This window comes from Prionailurus bengalensis, chromosome A2, assembly GCF_016509475.1.
Source record: "Prionailurus bengalensis isolate Pbe53 chromosome A2, Fcat_Pben_1.1_paternal_pri, whole genome shotgun sequence".
Lineage (NCBI taxonomy): Eukaryota > Metazoa > Chordata > Mammalia > Carnivora > Felidae > Prionailurus > Prionailurus bengalensis.
In genome coordinates this window covers 130,261,239-130,281,044 of record NC_057348.1, presented here as the reverse complement: position 1 = coordinate 130,281,044, position 19,806 = coordinate 130,261,239, and the positions used below count along the sequence as shown (strand labels likewise).

Here is a 19,806-nt window from a genome sequence, read left to right as displayed (position 1 = left end):
GGATTTCTGGGGTCTCAAATCTTTTGAACTGTTTGAACTTTTTACTGTTTTTGTCAAATCAACGATCAACCCAGATCATTTTTTAAAACTTCCTCAGTCAATGATGAATAGCACAGTGCCTGTGAAACAGCAGGTGGTCTGTACCTCACTTCTTTATAACTTTTAAAAAGCAATGAATCTCTTGTTTGATTGAGTTTTACTTTTCTAGAGAGAGTTTCAGTTCAGATAGCTGTATTCTCTGCAATGAAAACTAACATGAAATGCTTTTAAATAATCTTAAGTAGTAAGAAGGAATCAGCTTGATGTTCCAAATTGGCAATAGAATTGACTGTAGTTTAAAAAATTATGTCCCCTTGTATCACCCAACTAAAACCAAATCCTTTGCTGTCCTGACAAAGCCATCACATTCATTGGTTGCTTAGTCCTTCACCCTCAAATATTTGTAAAGCGAATCTGGGCATGGACATTAATTGTAAAAAAAAGAAAACTCAGAATCTGCTCTTGAGGTAAAGTCCGGGAACCTTGGTATTGAGGATCATTCTCTTTCCATTTCCCTTTAATCAGAAGAGCTCATGACCCTAATGTTGCTTTAGTTTTAAAATTAGAAAGCACATTAATAGCTTTATCTAGGAAGTCTGGCTTGAGAAGTTGCTTTCATTCATTGCCAAGGAAAAACTCTGTCCCTTGTCTGGTCATGTGGTTGGGAGAAGAAAGGGGAAAAGTCTTTGACTTGAAGATACCAGGCCTGTGTTGCCTGTTTTCTGGTATGTATGACTCATAAAAGATAGCCAGCCATTCTAACTTGTTAGGGCCTGGGGCACTTGGGTCAAAACAGTGGTTCTTAAACATTTCTGGGCTTTTAAACATACAGGAGCTTTTAGGTCCATCCTGACCTAGTAATTCAAGATCTCCAGAGAAGGGCCTGGCTTTTACACAGCTCCCCAAAGCATGTTGTGCACACCCAGGTTAAGAGCCCCTGGATGACAAGGCCAGCAAGTTCCTCTGTTTCCCACTGGACATTCCTTTCACCTTTCCCCTGTGCCACAGTGAGCACCGAAGCTCTTGGTCCAGTGGCCCCCCACGGGGCAGCCAGCACACCTTCCACCTGCTCCCCAGAGTCTTGCCTGAACTGCAGCAGCACCAGCTCCTGGGGGGGTGGGGGCGTTAGTCCCCATTTAGGAAGCTGCTTGAGGCTTCCTGTTTTGAGTTGTCCACTGCCACTTGTTCTAGGATAGAGCACAGTAACAGTTGCCCTCAGACTGTCAGAAGCATCTTACCCTGTTAGTCAGTCAGAAAGCATTTGAGAAAATGCTGGAGAAGCAGTGACATCGAAGCCTGAAATCACTGTATATTTGATGTTCTTGCCTTTTGGATAGAGGCTCTGGAGCCAGCAGGGCAGAACCATTCCCTCATCTCTTCTCACTCTTTTTCTATCTTTCTTTCTTTCTTTCTTTTCTTTTCTTTTCTTTTACTTTTTTTAAATGTTTATTTTTGAGAGAGTGTGCACGTGAGCAGGGGAGAGGCAGAGAGAGAAAGAGAGAAGGAGAGAGAGAATTCCAAGCAGGTTCTGCACCCCCGATGTGGGACTTGAACTCACGAGTTGTGAGATCATGACCTGAGCCCAAGTCAAGAGTTGGACACTCAACCAATTGAACCACCCAGGCACCCCTCACTCGTCTCTTTCTGTCTTTTAGCTCCCACTATTTCCTCTCTGGCTCCTGGTGCATCTCCCTTCACTTCTTAAGGTAGAGTAGATGATAACTGTTATTTCTATACACAGCACAGTGAACTTTAAGACAAGTGCTTTTGCATTTTCAAAGGTACCAGATGGAGTATTTTTTGGTCAAATGGTTTCATAAAGTATGAGTGTTGAAGAATCAGACAGTTCAGGGTTTTATTTTTCTGATTAGCTTACCAGAACATGACCATCTAAATGTTTTCTTTCTTTGGTTACTATTACTCTTGGAGATCATCCATTTATTTCAGTGATTTAACTGTTCGGCATGAGTTTAGAAATATTCTTCATAATTTTTTGTAGCTTGATCAGAATCCTAATCTTTCACATTACATGTTTCAACCAAAGATGCTACCTGGTCATACATTTTTGGATGAAATATGGGTTGTGTAACTTGCATACCTGGAATCACTAGGCAGTTTTGCTTTTTTAGAAGAGGGGAGTGATATGGAGGTAAACATGAATGCGTACAGAGAAATAGAAAAATCTCCTTGGCATTGGCCATTCCTGGCTTTAAGTGTGTTGCTCTTTGAAGGCAACTGATTATCCAAGGAACACCCTATGAGAGAGCCACTTGATTATTCAGAGGGTTGGGAGCACCCTCCCACACCTGGCCTGCAGGCCTCCAAGACCCTAGGCCTTCCTACAGAAAGGTCTTCCTACAGAAGGGCGATTGCTTCTCAGTGGATATGATAGGCAGAGGAGCAGGAAGACGGGAGCATCCTATCTTGCTGAGAATGGGAACAGAAGCCATCAGAGGGCTTCAGACCCCTACTGTAGACCCCATATATTTTGATCACTGGTAAGTACTTTTCTACCAAACCATGTTATTGAAATACACTCTTCATTATCAGAGGTCTCATAGAGTATTCAGAACGCATTAGCACAGGTGAGTAGGTTCACAGCCGTAAACTCCCGAGACATGGATACATTTGTTCCTCTATTTGTTGTTTTCAGTTTCGTGCGTTGTCATTATTATTTTTTATTTTACTGAAAATATTCACAATAAAAAGTCTCCATTCACATGACATGGTTAGTCTTGCTCTTCTTTGTTCCAAATAATCTGTTCTTTTAAAGATGGTTTGGGGCGCCTGGGTGGCGCAGTCGGTTAAGCGTCCGACTTCAGCCAGGTCACGATCTCGCAGTTCGTGAGTTCGAGCCCCGCGTCAGGCTCTGGGCTGATGGCTCAGAGCCTGGAGCCTGTTAACGATTCTGTGTCTCCCTCTCTCTCTGCCCCTCCCCCGTTCATGCTCTGTCTCTCTCTGTCCCAAAAATAAATAAACGTTGAAAAAAAAATTAAAGATGGCATAGCGTTGTGGTTAAGAGCTGAGACTCTGGAGTTGGGCCCTGAATATTGATTTCCTGGCTCCACGCTTGCTGACCATGCACGTTTGGCCGATTTGCTTCCTACCTCCAAGCCCCAGATTTCTCCTGTATAAAGCAGGGATGGAGGCAGTTCCTATCATATAGGGTGATTGTTAGAATTAAGTAAGAAAGTCCATGTGAAATGTAAGTCATCGTGCCTAGCACAGGGTATATATTTATTTATACTATTTTTCCCCTGGCGCCATGCTGGGGGTGCTTAGATACATTCTTACTTCATTATCTAGCTTTCCTTAAATTCTTGTTAGAAGAAGGCAAGTCATAAATAATAAATAGGATTTTTTATTCTTTATTTCCAAAGAAAGATTTTGCCATTGTTGATTTATAATATGGAATGATTTGTAATGGCTCACATACGGAATTCAGGTGGACACTAAATTTCTCTGGCAGTGAAATTTCCTCTGGGAGAACATGGCAGTATATGGAAAAGTCAAATGAGGATATTTATCCCTGCTGGTAATATCAAGTCTCATTTCTCAGTGTTTCTGGAAGTGTTTCTATTTGCTTATTCATTCTTTGATGATGAAAAAGGACGCAGTATTCTCATTTGGAAGTATATGATGTCACTGTAGATTTTTCCATTACTATATATTTAATATAATAAAGATATAAAATGTACATGGGAACAAGGTTAAAATCATGATCTAGAATCTGGGGGTACCATGAAGGTAATTCAGTGACTCACATCTGGTGGGGAGGCACCACTGATTGAAATGTCTCTTTGGAGAATTTTGTACCTTTCTCTACCACAAAATAAAGGACATTATGGGGAAGAGAGGGAAAGTTGGGAAGGGAGATAAAGCTCCCCAATTATTTGGATTTTGTTGTATTTTTTCCTAAAAGATTGTATTTGTTCACTGTTTAATTAAACACTGAGGAAGTACCAAATCATTGGCCACCAGCTGGGGATGTAAAGGTTCATGGTGATCCCCTTGTACTCTGGTTACTCATAATGTAATAGAAAGAAATACACAGACCTCTTACGATTAAGAAAAAAACGTGAATATGTAATGGAGGTATTCACATCTTATCATAGGACACTTTTAAACTCACAAAAACTAGTTGTGTTTTCTCATCAGAGATAACCACTGTTTTACTTAAAATAGAGTCTCGAAAATGCCTTTGTGCGTGGCCACCAAAGTTTGTGAGAGAATTGTAGAAGGTGTTCCAAGGTGGAATGTGAGTGACTTATTCGGTTCCCAGCCTTGAAGGCATACGTTTTGGTTTTCTCCACACATGGGATCAGGGGTATTTGTTTGTAATCCAAAGATTCTGGAATGTGTTGCTCTAGGTCTTTGGTTTACTCTGAAACCATTTACTGATTAAACAGTTGCTGTATTACCAAAGCTGAAGAGAAATTCATTTGAGTTTGTGTAAGAATTTGTCACTAAGTGAATAAAAAAGTTGTTGTTGTTGTTTTTTTAATTGGCCACAAAGGTTTTCTTTTTCCTTTAATAGAAGTCTTAAAAAAAAATGCACGGGTTATTTTTCCATAGTACCCATCGTCAGTCTATTTTTATCTCCCCCTTAAGGCATGCTTAAGCTATGGGATATGTCATTGGCTTAGTACATATTGATATTCTTTCTGAAACAGGATATGATATAGTATAATACTTGCATAATCAGGATTCTGTCTAGACTGGTGAAATTAAAATAGTGACAGAGCAAGAGGAATCTCTTTCTGAAATAGAATACTTGAGGAAACACTGCTTTACCAGAATATTGATGAAGCTTGGAAATCAGGAGTAGTATTTTATATCCGTATTAAAGTTAAGGTTTTAATATCTAGAATGCCTTGTTGACTTTTGTATATTAACCTTATTTGGTACTCATCATTTTAGACTCACCTGTCAGAAGATAAAAGGAAATTTGTTTTAAACATTCCAGTAGGAATAAAGAGCCTCAAACATAAGTGCATCTCAAAAAAACAAACAAAAAACACATATGAACTGGCACATGCTCTCTTTGATACACAAGAGGGGATAATGGTCACAGTGCTTGTGTTTTGGGCTGAGATATAATGTATAAACTTTCTTTGATGGCTACGAAGCAAAACCAAATAGCATTCTTAAATCTCCAGAGTTTTGACTAAAGCCAAGTTCTTAAATCATTTTGGAATGTTGCGTTTGTTTGGTAAAATAATTTATTTTTCTAGGTATGTTTCATTGAACAACCTAGTAAGGAACCATTTTAAGCCAGAGACAGCTCTGAAATCTGCTAAATCAGATTTTCATTTCTTTCATTCCTTTGAGGCCAGGAAGGGTTTGGGGAGAGTGACCCTGTATTCTGGAGACGAGGCTTGACTGAGTCAGTGGGTGTCTCAAGCAGATGAATGACTTCTCCCTTATCTCAATATTCTGGAAATATTTGCTCAATATTTTTCTATAAAGCAGAGACAAGGTTTGCATAGCATTTAAATAAAGTGCAAAGGTTTTAAATTAACACGTGGTATAGAATCCATCCTAAGCCACAGGCCAGCTCTGTGATCTTGGGCAAAACTATTTACTATTTCTCAGTTTTCCCATCTATAAAATGGGTATAGTAATAATACTGTTTTTATAAGGGCATAGTGAGGATTAAATGAATTAATCCCTGTAAAGTCCTTAGCAGAGCAGCCACCAAATGGCAAATTCATGCAAAAACAGTATACCTAATATGATTAAGTATAATTCACTTGTCCTAAGATGCAGTTTTACACATTTCCTTTTAGCATGTCTTAATCTTGAAATAACAGTGAATTTCCTTCCACTGTGAAGAAAGCTGACAGCCTCCTCCTTGAATTATCATGACAATTGGATAAGATTAATGTAATTTTGCACCCCCCGTTGGACCTGTCATCCCCACTCTCTCTTTCAGAATCATAGCATATGGGAACTTGAGCTTCACTTGAGAACCTTACAGCAATTTATATTCTCTTCATCAGACCTTACAGCCACCACTCTGGAAAACAAAACAAAACAAAAACAAACCCATAGGTAATAGGTATGGAAATGATCCCATAGCAATGGTCATTGGTTCCCTTTTCTCATATGAGAGGTCAGGAATAGGCATAGCATAAAAAAAAAAAAAAAAAAAAAAAAAGAAGGTAAGCGAGGTAGCTGAATCTATTACGTGCATCTATCTAGATTTAAATCGCAAAAGAGAATACAGCTGTTCCAAAACAGCCATAAATTCAAATCCATATGCTTCCTTAGAGATGTGGTTATGGCTTTCACTTCTCCCTTTGTATAAGGAAGGGAGATTTTGGGTGACAGAGCCATTATTTAAGGCAAAGATCGAGTGATGAAAACGCATAGAGTTGGTAGTTCTGCGCCTCACCAATGCTCGACACTCCCTTTCCCTGCTCATTTCCTAGGCGGAAACTACACTAACCAAGGCCACACTATGTGCTAACACCACATTCTGTGGATGTTGGCTGCGTGTTTTCTGCCTGAGGCAGGCAGCCATTTGATTCTTTCATAGGCACCAGGATATTGAAATTCAGAAGCTCAGGGTAGCTGGTAGATTCATTTTTCTTGGATTGATATTCTATTTTATTTATTTATTTATTTATTTATTTATTTATTTATTTATTTATTTATTTATTTAAATATAAACAGGGTAGCATTACCTTGGATCTAAGTGATATCCACAAGTATTTATTGACTTGAATTAGTGGCTGATCAGTAGCATTTGTGTTTGCATTAGATTTGGGGACCCTGTATATTCAGATGCGAGTTCTGTGGGGCGTTTGAGTTCTCCTGTTCCTTTGTGAACCAAAGCAAATTCAAATTTCATTTCTTGGGCCTTCTCTTTGTGTTTTGGATTATAGACTTATAAGAGCATAAGATATTAAACCTTATAATGGATGGTTACCACTGAGAATGGTGTATGATGTTTATTAAATACTATCACACAAAACATGAAAAACAGTCCTCTTAGGTATGAACTCAGTTAGGTCCTGTTTTTTTCCCTTAGTGCACTTGTTTTTACTTTATAGAATAATGATATCACTGATATGACAACCTATTCTTTTAAAAGTTAATTTTTTGTTTGCATATATATTTATGTTTTCTGCTTTTGCAGTTGCAGTTTGCCTGTATTATCAGAAATGAAGCAAATGTTTATTGTCCTGGGCATGCTCCTAATTTACATAAGCAATTTTGGCATCAAATGAAGGACTTAACTTTTGAGTTTAACTCCTTAGATGAAGAAGCAATTAGAAGAGTGATGAGTCCTTAGATATTAAATAATCTTCAGAATATTAAACTTTTTTTCTCTTATAGTGAGAGATTTTTCTTGAGGCTGAATAGAAATGGACTTCCCAAAGCCCCAGATAAACCAGAACGACATTGCTCTCTCTTTGTGGTAGGTGGATCTTGTTTCATCTAGGAAGCAGATTCTTGCATTTGTGCTTTGTTACTTAAGGGAAATGAATTATTGTGAGAGAAAATAGTGACTCTGCCTAAACTTTGTAAATAACACATAAAGTACATTCGTGCTAGGAATTCTTAACACCACCATTGATAGACACACCTCTGTTCCTTTGGTGCATGTTAGAGCCTGTTAGATTCAGCGTGGCATATGGTATTTAGAATATACTTAGTAAATGTTTAAAGAATGAGTGAGTGAGAGATTAAAATAAGAATGGACTTTTTAAAAAAGCTATTATTTGACATCAGTAGACTTACAGTGTAAAGTTCATTGTAGTGGTATTTTTACTTATGTTTTTTTAAGTTTTTACTTAAATTCCAGTGGTTAACATACAATGCAATATTAGTTTCAGGTGTACAATGTAGTGATTCAACACTTCCATAAAACACCCGGTGCTCATCACAACAAGTGCACAACTAATCCCCATCATTTCTTTCACCCATTTTTCACCCACCTCCCTTCTGGTAACTATCTGTTTGTTCTCTTTAGTTAAAGAGTTTCTTTCTTGGTTTGCCTCTCTTTTTTTTTTCTCCTTTGCTCATTTGTTTTGTTTCTTAAATTCCACATATGAGTGAAATCCTATGGTATTTGTCTTTCTCTGACTTATTTTACTTAGCATTATACTCTCTAGCTCCATCCATGTCCTTGCAAATGGCAAGATTTCATTCTTTTTTATAGCTCAGTAATACTCCATTGTATATATACCACATCTTCTTTATCCATTCATCTGTTGGTGGACACTTGGGCTGTTTTCATAACTTGGCTATTATAGAATGAGCTTTTTTTTTTTTTTTAAGCATTGTTTGACATCAATAGACTTACAATGTCAAGGTGATTGTAGTGGTAGTTTTACAATGGCATTTGAATTATATGCTTCTGCAAAATTCCATTAAGAATGTTGACATTATCTTGGTCTTTCTTCTGTTATTTGTGAAAATAATGTGCTATTACCTTTAAGTGCTTTTGCATAAATTATGAGTTTTAAAATAATCACACTTTTTTTTTTCTTTTGGTAGGATTTGGGTAGCAGCGAACTAAGAAGGGACATCTATATCACTGTGCACATTATCCGAATTGGTAAGTCCAACACTTGTCAGTGTGATAGGGACACAGCAGCGGCAAGAAATGCTGAACAGTCTCTGTGGTGATGTGATTTCTTTGCTATCTGGATGAGAAAGAAGCGAAAGCCAGTTTGGAATCCAAGAACCACCGAATTTGGGACTTGTTCCCTTGCCTCCCCAAACTCACATACAACCTCTTCATGCGCCATAAATAGATTTTGTTCTCTTTCCATAGAAGTCATTAGGTCGTCGTCGTGCTTCATTTTGTTTTATTGGACTCCCTAAACATATTTGATTCAAAATTTGGTGTTTGTCTTTTTAAATTCTAATTCCTGTTAACAGCATAAATTGAACTTTTCGGATCTGGATTTCCTACAAGTTTATGAAGATTTTATACTAATTGGCATTTTCAAAAGTGTAGAATGCCACAGAGCATTACTGCAGAAAGTGCTACAAGAAAAGGGTTATGAAATACTGAATGCTGTATATTTTTTCCACTTGTGTAATATCATCAGCTCATAAAAGGGTCTGAGAAGCCCTACAGGGAAAAATTGAAATGCCTCTCTAACTTGGTTGGCCCAAGATTTCTCCATATTTGATTTGACTGTGGAAACATTTATATAATGTAACATTTACTAACATCTTGCAGAGCCCACTTTGGGTGTTCTACACTGAACTTGCACAACAGACCCAGAATATTTTCACTCGTTTTCACTCATAAAATGTCTCCAAAAGCAGGTATTTTATGGCAGAGGAACTAGGTAAAACAAGGCATTGTGTAGCCTACACAGTGTTTCTATTAAAAGCCAACCAGCTGATACTGGGAATTGGTTCCCACTTCTTCCCTAACTCTGGTATATTATCTGCTCGGGAATGCTGCTGCAGGATAATAATACATCACTGTGCAATCCTGCATAGTGATCTTCATTTTTATAGTCTTTTATCTTATGAATATGATAACCACATTGTGCATTGAGAGAGACTATAAAACATGTTGCCGTTCCAACATAGATTTTCTTTATATTTTTCTCATAAAAATGATTTCTGAAAACCCATTTTCATTTTATGCTATTTTTTTTTTAATTTGAGGGGCAGTTGAAACAGAAAGAAAACTGTTTTTGGTTTTAATTTTCTTTCTATAAGTGAGTATATGGGGGGGGGAGGAATTGTAAAGAATCTCTTTTAAATGTTGAAAAATTGGAATGCATGCTGCAGTGGATTTATGAGATCAAGCTTTTGTGTGTGCCCAGGATGGCAGGGGTGCAGTCTATGCAGTCTATGCAGTCTAGGTAATTTTGTGTGTGTGTGTGTGTGTTTATTTCACATGTGTCATGCCAGTTATTAATGTAAAATGTGGTTTTGGATATTTTCATAGAAACATTGCATTGGAGTATAACTCTCTACAGTATTGAGAGAAACAGTAAACTCCTTTTGCTTTCCGAACTTTTTAAAAGTTATCTACAGGTTGTTGGTGGTAGAAACACATGTGGCAAATGGACTCCAGGTCCTACTTGCCTGTGGCCTGGGCGGCTCTGCTGCTGAGGGAGCCACTTCTGTCGTACCGGTGACACGGCTGTCTTTTGAACACAGGGTGTTGGATCAGTGATTGCTAGTTTTACTAAGATTTTTTTATGATCGTTAAGTCGTCAGAATGAATGTTGAATGAGAAACTACCTGCACCCCTTGCCCCCGCCCTGAGCTTTGGCCAAATTAATGCTTCACTGAGATTCCTGCATAAACTGCCTGATGGTTGGGCACATTTACTAGTGTGACATCTTGAGACCGAGAAGGAATAATAAAGGTAAGAAACGCTGCGAAAGGGTGAGACTTCATCTGCTGCAGTGAAATTGAAGAGTGGAGGATTCTGGTCTGTCAGGGAGGAATACTTCTTACTTTTTCTAGAATGTCCCTCGTACCTGCTTTAGTAAGAAAGAACAGGGCACGCTGACCGTCACTGGCTGCAGAGAACAAGAGCGATAGCACCTTGCCTCGGAATTTAAGCCCAGATCTTTGGTTAGAAGAGGAGGAAAAAAGAAATAAATAGCTTTAGATCCTCCTGCCGTCCATCCCACTTAAGGTTTTTCCATCTCCGTGTTTCTCCTTTTGGCTTTTAGCTGGTTCCCAAAACTGTTTACTAAATATCGCTAAATATTTTTACTTTCCCCACGCCTGCCTGCCTTTCTGCCTAGAGAATTTTCCTAGAAATCTGACCGGAACTGTGAACTTTGATTAATTCTAGAGTTGGAATCACCAGGGCTGGCATCAAGTAGCGTTTTTGGTGCAGGACTGAGAGAAAAGTTTTAGTATCCAGAGCTGTGGTGCCTGCAGAGCCAGAAAAGACAACTTGAAATTGAGTGTCCTCAGACATGAGTGATGTAGAGGCTCAGCAGTGAGGGTGTAAGGCAATCAGAGAAAGTGGCCCAAACCTCACCGCGGCTCCTCAGGTGGTGAGAGAGCACTTCCTGCATCCCCCCTTACTTGGCTGTCCTCACCAGGCACCCACAGATTTTTCTTTTGTGCAGTTCTAGCCACAGTGGGTCAGAAAGTTGGGGCGATATGCCTACCCTGCATCAACTTCTAGGAATTTACAGCTGGAGGAGTCTGTGTGGGAATAATCATGTTGAGGGTTTCAGGAGTTTTGTTGTTGTTTGTTACCACTAAACCCCTTGTGTGATGTTAAGTAACTTTGAAACACTCCACCCAGAAATCTTATAATCCCTGTGTCGGCTTGTGTTAACAAAGGGAATGATTGAGTAAGAAAAGAATTTGTAAATCATGATGCCGGTAAAGATGGGAGTGTATATTTTATCCTAATCTAATCTGTAATAATATTCAAAATAGAGGTAAACTAGACTTTTTTTTCCCCATTTAACAAGTGAACAGAGTTTTAAATTTATTTGCCAGTTTTGTAAGTAAAAGTATGACTTGTTGATAAATTCATATAGGACCTTATAAAGTGTTTGGTTTATCAGTGTAATTTATATGAAAACGTGGGTTGAAATTTAGCTACGTATTACAGCATCAGATCATGAAAACACGACTCTTTGAATTTTGCACATCTAAAAAGCAACTTATTTTGACCATGTTGTAGTTTTTCCATGCTATTTGTAAGCATTTCCCTAAAAATGATGCATTGCTAAGGTAGTTTTACTTTATTACTAGTGAATGGAAGCCAAGTTGGATATCCCCCCTCCTTTTTTTTTTTTTTTTTTTTTACTTTTAACATTGGATTTGGGAAGTGTTGGAGTCCTCTAGATGTCCTGTGGGAGAATTTTGCTCAGATGGAAAACAACTTATATATCTGTTGCCAAACATCTGGAAACAGATTTGCATATTTTTTTTATTATTTTCCCTCACATTAACTTGTTATATTTCAGCTTCAGTATACTTTCTGCTTTCTGTCCTCAGACTAATCCACTGGTAAATTAAATACAATAACAAATTAAAGCAGTATCTCAATAATATACTTAAAAATATATAACAATTTAAACAAGTTGCAACTGTGTTGGAGTGACAGCCATCCTGGGAGATTGCAGCCACTGGCTGAGTTCTAATCAGCCTGAGCCCTGGGTCAGGAAAGGGCATGCATGTTCTTTTGATCATCCGTGCTTCCTTGTTATATCTTCAGGGTATCTAAACTGCTTCCTTTCAAAGGTGAAATATTTAAAATAGCTCTTTAAACGCGGACCTTTTTAAAAATTTTCTCTTAGATGGAATGGACACCATTATTGCATTTATTGACCTGGACTTCCTGGGTCGCCTAAACAAATCCTCAGGGGGAGGGTTCCCAAACATGGGACCAGCGCCAATCTTCATGTTTCAAAGATGACAGTTGGTGCCCAGAGTTACAGCTATGAGCCTGAGGTCACACAGTGAGGTGCTTGGCAGGGAGAGTCACAAACTGAAGCAACATCCTCTGTGTCCTTTTAATTGTCCGGTTGTGTTTTATCTGGCCGATGTATCTATTTAAGATGCATCAGTCAAATGGCTCCATGGGCTGTGTTTGCTTTTCAATTGAACAGGTCGAATGGGGGCAGGAGAAAAAAAGAATGCGTGTAGCGTCCAGTACCGGCGACCCTTTGGCTGTGCGGTCCTTAGTATTGCCGACCTGCTGACAGGAGAGACGAAAGATGACCTCATCCTAAAAGTGTACATGTAAGAAGCACGAACGCAGCGGGGCCTGGGGCGGGTGCAGAGGCACATGTGGCTCTTGTGTGGCAGATGCTACTCCATTTCCGTAATGGAGGGGCAAGGGATGGGTTGAGTTTAGGAGCCACTCCTCGAAAACAGTCTGTAAACTCGCTACAAGTGAGCCCACAAATCACCATTCACCAGTCAGAGGAATCACAAAATCAAGACTCCAAGAACCCAGATAGATTATCAACTGGGGAGACCATCTACTTCACAGAGCACCTCCTGTGAATTTAAAAACCTGACCAGTCCTTACCCTCAGAGTGTTAGTTTGTTCTTGGAAAATGGACATAGTTTTTAACATAAACTCATTAGAATTGGGAACAGAAAGCTCAAGTAGATGATTTCTCTTCTCTTTCACATACTATTAGTTTGCTAGGTCTGCCCAACAAAGTACCGTGAAGACCGAGGCTTAAACAGCAGAAGTTTTTTGTCTCACAGTTCTGGAGGCTGCAAGTCCTAGATCAAGGTGTTGGCAGGGTTGATAACTTCTGAGGGCTAGGAGGGACAAATCTATTCCATGCCTCTCTCTCTTACTTTCTGGTGGCTGCTGGCAGGTTTTGGTGTTCGGAGATGTGTAGCTGTGCTGCCCAATCACTGCCTTCATCTCTGTGTCCACATTTCCCCTTTTTATAAGGACGTATTTACATTGGGTTGGGTTCTACCCTAGTGACCTAATTTTAACTTGATTACCTGTGTAAACTCCCTATTTCCAAATAAGATCACATTCTGAGGGCTTAGGACATCAATATTCTTTTTTGAGGGGATAGAGTTCAACTCAGCACTCCACTAAGAAAATCACTTAATGTATCCCAAATCCTGAGTTAGTTGATTTTTTTTTTAAATGCACATGGTTTCAGATCACCCCACCCTGAGCATCTCCCCACACTTTTAGAAATTGAGAGTTGATCTACAGGGATGTCCTCACCCCCTGGGGGTGGGGGTAGGTAGGGCAGTGAGCGTGGGGTTTCCTCATTCCTGGTTTGAGGACCAAACTGCTGGCCATATCCATGAATGATTGTGCTTCAGTTTCCGTTCTATCTGTGGAGTTGATATACCCAATGTATGCCAGTAGTTTTCGTAGGTTAATACAAGTGGCCGACTGCCTGTGGGATATAGACTTCAAATTGCTTTTTGACGACTGCTGGAGGGTTTCATGGATTTATCTGTTCTCCACCCAGTGCCCCCAGGACCTATGCTACACATTTGCTAATTAGTTGAGAAAGATTTGTCTGTAGCCTGTGGTTTAGGACCAGAAACTCTGTCTCTTTAAAGAAGGATAAAACATGTGACCTTGATTTTAAACTTGAAAACTTCGGGTGAAACAAGTGGGTAGTAAAGCTCACTACTCTTTTTATCACATGGCAGCCCTCAATTTTGGCGGCTGGGATTAAATCCTTGATACTTTGAATCTTTGATACCTTTGAATCTTTTCCCAAACCCTCCTGGGGATCATACAATACAATGTATTTGAAATAATTCTAATGCTAATGACCACTATTTACTGTGTGTTTACTATGTGCAGGGAACTGTGTTAAGTATTTTCCATGCATCCCGTCACGTTTCCTGATGACATACCCGTGAAGCAGATGCTTTGGCTCTGTGTTCCACATAAGGGGACAGAGAGGCTAGATAATGCCCAAAGTCACCAGGCTCATGAGAGTGGGATCCAGATTTGAAATCAGGACTGTCTGACTCCAGAACTTGAGCTGTCATGTACCGAGCCCTATGCTTTCGGGTGTTATTTCACACCACTGTCTAGTAATGTGATAATGATGCTATTGTGTGGCATTGCTTTTTAAGAAAATAAAATTCTCACAATCACAGTCTCATCATTTCTGAGCAGTCTTTCCAGGTGTGGGTAGCAAGCACTATATTTATCTTACCATTGAGAACGCTGGGGACCGACAGTTGCATGCATCAGCCTTGATTATGCAGCTAGCTCAAGAAGACCCAGGCGTTCCAACTCTGCCTATGAGAGATGCTCACTCTCATAACAATAAATTGTATTGCTTTTTGTGGTTGTTATTGTCTGTGTTTTTATAAGCATCAAATAAGGCTTTAGGTTATTCTTGCTGGTAGAGAGATCCCCTTAAAAATGCCACATCAGCAAATTATGAATCTGTTGCAGGAGGAATGCTAGCCAATCAAAACACTCACTGTAGATTAAGAAGAAAGTGTGATTATAGTAAAACATTTTTAAGGAAGTGCCTGTTAGAAATAATTTGGAAGAAATCTCTATTTGTTAATGTGACTGAATCCCTAACCCATCTGGGACTTAAATATAGAAGAGTAACAAATACCTCATCTGAGCCTGGAAGATATTTCAGTCACATACTTGAGCTTTGATTTTACTTGGAGTTTTGTAGGTGAAAAGCATGAATTCTGGAGTCACTTAACTAATAGGAAGCAAGCCATCTTTCTTCCTTCCACACTGACCTGAAATAAGAAAACTAGAGACAGGATCTACTCAATGGCAATTTGAGTAGATCGTACAGCTGGACAGGTGGAATGGTTTCATTTCATCTTAATTTCCCCAGCCTTCTAAGATTCATTGTTCTGTTTGGTACCCTATTGTTAAGTGGCTTGAAAATGACCTCTGTCATGTTCATCCTGGAAAAGCCTATGGGGATGAATTAAATAAATATGTAAGCAAATTGTGAGTGTCAGGTACAGACAAAGATCACAAGGAATATAAATCTGTGGAACATTTTGATTGATAGTGTATAGAAGTTTGATATTCAGGACCCTTGGGAGGGAGCATTTGTGGCTATCAAAAAAAATAGTAGTGATTTCTAAGCATATTCAGATGAGGGAGGCTGTCCCCAGCCTAATGGCAGTAAGAAGGGGTAACCAACTTTGACATTTAGGAATCATGGGGAGTTGCCAGTCAGAGGGCCATCCATCCATTCACTGATGCAGCTCATGCTCTTTAAGCACCCAGGGTGTTCAAAGTCCTGAGGGGACACACATTTACAGGATCTATTCCTCAAGAACCTTCAAAGTTTTCTAGGTGAGCTACAGCATGCGAACAAATAGGACATAAACTAGGAAGTGACAAGAGCTGAAAGAGCAAGGTAGAGATGGCTGTGAAAGTAAGAAGATGGGACGATGCCTTTTAGCCCAGAAGAAGAAAAGCTGGGGGACTTGAATTACCCTTCCGTGCAAGGGTATTTTTAATCACCCCAGTGCAACTTGTGTTAACCTCAGTTGCATTTTACTTGATTTGTTGCACTTTGATGCTAGCCAAATTTAGTTATGTTACAGTGGGTGGAAACTCACTAATGAGAACTAACAGTCATTGAGCATTTACTATATGCCAGGCATTATCCTAAGCCCAAGATTATTCAATTGTTGTATGTTACCCCCATTTCACAGATGAAGAAATCTAGGCATAGGGAGGGTAAATAACTTGCCCAAAGACATAACTCAGTTAATAGTGAGGGTTTGAATCTTAGTCTGCCCTGCCTTCCACTGTGTACATTGTTCCTGAGATTTTGTGGTGAGAGGGACTGTCATCATTTGTGAGTTTATAATAGCCACTTCTGGCTTGAAGTAGGTGGTCATGCATTTACCAGATACGGGCGCCCTGCTCATCATGGAGCAATTATGCTAAAACTGACTGGTTGTTGGGAACTCCCCAGGAGATTTAAGGAAGTTCATTATGGTGGTCATTCCAAAAAGAGCAGGGGTACTGTTAAGATCTTTGTTTGATCTCCTCCATCATCCAAGCTTAACAGAGTGTTAATGTTTTCATAGGTGTAACACAGAGAGCGAGTGGTACCAAATCCACGAGAACATCATCAAAAAGCTGAACGCACGTTACAATTTGACAGGCTCCAACGCAGGTGAGTGTGGGGGGCTGGCTGACTCTACCTCCACTTTCATTTCAGTCCTTTTATTTTATTTATCTTTGTAAGAAGGAAGCAAACTGCCTTTTGTTGATGTCTGCGTTTACTTCGTAACTTTAAAAAATGTCCAGTCAACAATCTCGTATGTCTCCCTGTGCTTTGATAGGCTTGTAGCTATAACTCTCTTTAAAAAGTGTATCCTGTTCTGGTTTGAAACAAAGCAGAGTACCTGAATTTGTTTAAAAATACCAAGTCTTGAGGCCTCTTAGTTGTTACCAGTTATTAAAAACCAAATAACAGATAGGGTTGGGTTCCTGACTGTTGTGTGGAATAGGTTTGATGGATGGAAATTGGTCAGTAAGGTCCAAGAAAAACATGCTTCACTGCCTATAGCTGGGAGCATCATTATGCACTGGAGAATAAATATTCAGGTTCATGCATTGAAATTGAATAAGAGGGTAAATGAAACTGCAATGGCATATGCAGAAAAATGTATGCATGCTTATTAAGGGAACTGAAATATATAGCATTGCAAGTTGTGTATAATATGTGGTACATAGTCTTATCCTAATAAATTCATAGAGTATATTACATAGCATATAGTGACATCTTTAAGTTTGCTCAGTGGAAAAAACTTGGTGAACATTCTTTGTTCCCTGTCCCCGCTTCAAACCATGTGGCAACAAAATAAAGTACGTAGCTATATGCTTTCAGTGATGTCAAAAAACTTCAAATTAGGTAATCTATTATTTGAACTGAATGCATTGTTTTTAAGACTGGCTTTTAAAGTAATTGGGATATAGATATTTGTGTTCTAGTCCAACTTGCCTGGTAATATAGAAGATCACCGTCTAAACTCAGACCACCTTTTTCTCAGACCTGTGCACATCTTGTTAGGCCAAACTGACCCACAAAGAAAAAGTGACTGCAGACAGAAACTTTCTGGTTCAGGGACAGCCCTAAGTGTTCACAAGTCACACCTATGGCAGCATTCAGGCTGTAGTGAGTGGTGAGGTCAGTTTTCCCCTCCTTTTCCCAAGAGTTGGGGAGGTAACTTGGGTTTTATCTCATTCCCATAATGTCATACATCGACCACTAAATAAACAATAGACCTGGAGCCCATGAGGGCAGAGTCCCTAAAGGATCAGGAGGAGATAGTAGAATATATCATGAAGTTCTATACTTCAGAAACTGGTATGTATACTTGTCTTCACTTTTTCTGTGACAAGTTGTATATGGACCAAATGATTTAATTTAAATGTACCTCACAACGAACAATCCTAAAATTTGTATGGAACCACAAAAGACCCTGAATAGCCAAAGTAATGCTGAAAAAGAAAAGCAAAGCTAGAGGCATCACAATCCCAGACTTCAAGCTACAATACAAAGCTGTAGTCATCAAGACATTATGGTACTGGCACAAAAGCAGACACATAAATCAATGGAATGGAAGAGAAAACCAGGAAATAGACCCCAACTCTATGGTCAATGAAATCTTTGATATAGCAGGAAAGAATATCCAATGGAAAAAGATAGTCTCTTCAACAAATGGTGTTGGGAAAACTGGAAAGCAACATGCAGAAGAATGAAACTGAACCACTCTCTGATGCCATACACAAATATAAATTGAAAATGGATGAAAGACCTAAATATGAGACAGGAAACCATCAAAATCCTAGAGGAGGACACAGGCAGCAACCTCTGTGACCTCTGCTGGAGTAATGTCTTACTAGACACGTCTCCAGAGGCAAGGGAAACAAAAGCAAAAATGAACTATTGAGACCTCACCAAGATAGACAAGCTTCTACACAGTAAAGGAAATAATCAACAAACCTAAAAGGCAGATGGGAGAAGATATTTGCAACTCTGATATCTGATAAAGTGTTGGTATCCAAAATCTATAAAGAACTTATCATACTCAACACCTAAAAAACAAATAATCCAATGAAATGGGCAGAAGACATGAATAGACATTTTTCCAAAGAAGACATCCGGATCCCTAACAGACACATGAAGAGATGCTCAGCATCAAACATCATCAGGGAAATAAAATCAAAACCACAATGAGATACCACCTCACACCTGTCAGAACAGCTAAAATTAACAACACAGGGAACAACAAGTGTTGGCAAGGATGCAGAGAAAGAGGAATCCCCTTACGCTTTTGGTGCGAATGCAGACTGGTGCAGCCACTCTGGAAAACAATATGTAGGTTCCTCAAAAAGTTAAAAATAAAACTACCCTATGACCTAGAAATTGCATTGCTAGGTATATACCCAAAAGATACAAAAATACAGTTTTGAAGGAGTACATGTACCTGATATTTATAGCAGTATTATCAATAATAACTATGGAAAGAACCCAAGTATCCATCAACTGGTGAATGGATAAAGAAGATGTGAAGTGTGTGTATGTGTGTGTGTGCACGCAAGCACACACACACACATACACACACACACATATATATGTATATATATAATGGGATATTATATATATTGGGACATATAATGGGATATTACTCAGCCATCAAAAAGAATGAAATCTTGCCATTTACAAGAACATGAATGGAACTAGAGTGTATTATGCTAAGCAACACATATCAGTCAAAGAAAGACAAATACCATATTTCATTATTGTGTGGAATTTAATAAACAAAACAGATGAGTGCATGAGAAAGCGGAGAGAAGAGAGAGAAACAAAGTACAAGAGACTCTCAACAATAGAGAACAAACTGAGGGTTATTGGACAAGGATGACTGGGGATGGGCTAGATGGGTGATGGGTGTATTAAGGAGGGCACTTGTAATGAGCACTGGGTGTTGTAAGTAAGGGATGAATCACTGAATTCTACTCATGAAATCAATATTGCACTGGATGTTAACTAACTAGAATTGAAATAAAAATTCGAAAAAGGAAAAAAAGATGAAAGGCTTTCTAATGAAAAACTGTAAATTAGAGATTATTAAACCCTAGGACATTGTGATAGTTAATTTTGTGTCAACTTTGCTAGGCCATAGTACCTAGATATTTAGTCAAACATTATTCTAGGTGTTTCCTGAAGTTATTTTTAAGTGAAATTAATGTTTAAATTAGCGGACTTTGAACAAAGCAGGTTGTCCTCTGTAATGTGGGTGTGCCTTATCCAATCATTTGAAGTTCCTGCTAGAAAAAAG

At 39.0% G+C, this 19,806-nt stretch overlaps 1 protein-coding gene across 5 annotated transcripts in view; it reads left to right on the top strand.

Annotated features, from left to right (window-relative positions):
* DOCK4 (dedicator of cytokinesis 4) overlaps window positions 1-19,806 on the top strand; it is a 434,026-nt gene that overhangs the window by 224,922 nt on the left and 189,298 nt on the right. For all 5 annotated transcript variants that reach the window (XM_043589284.1, XM_043589283.1, XM_043589286.1 and 2 more), the window contains exons 9-12: window positions 7,384-7,465; window positions 8,548-8,608; window positions 12,615-12,747; window positions 16,543-16,631. In XM_043589284.1, the coding sequence (XP_043445219.1) occupies window positions 7,384-7,465; window positions 8,548-8,608; window positions 12,615-12,747; window positions 16,543-16,631 (365 nt within the window). The remainder of the gene's footprint in view (window positions 1-7,383; window positions 7,466-8,547; window positions 8,609-12,614; window positions 12,748-16,542; window positions 16,632-19,806) is intronic.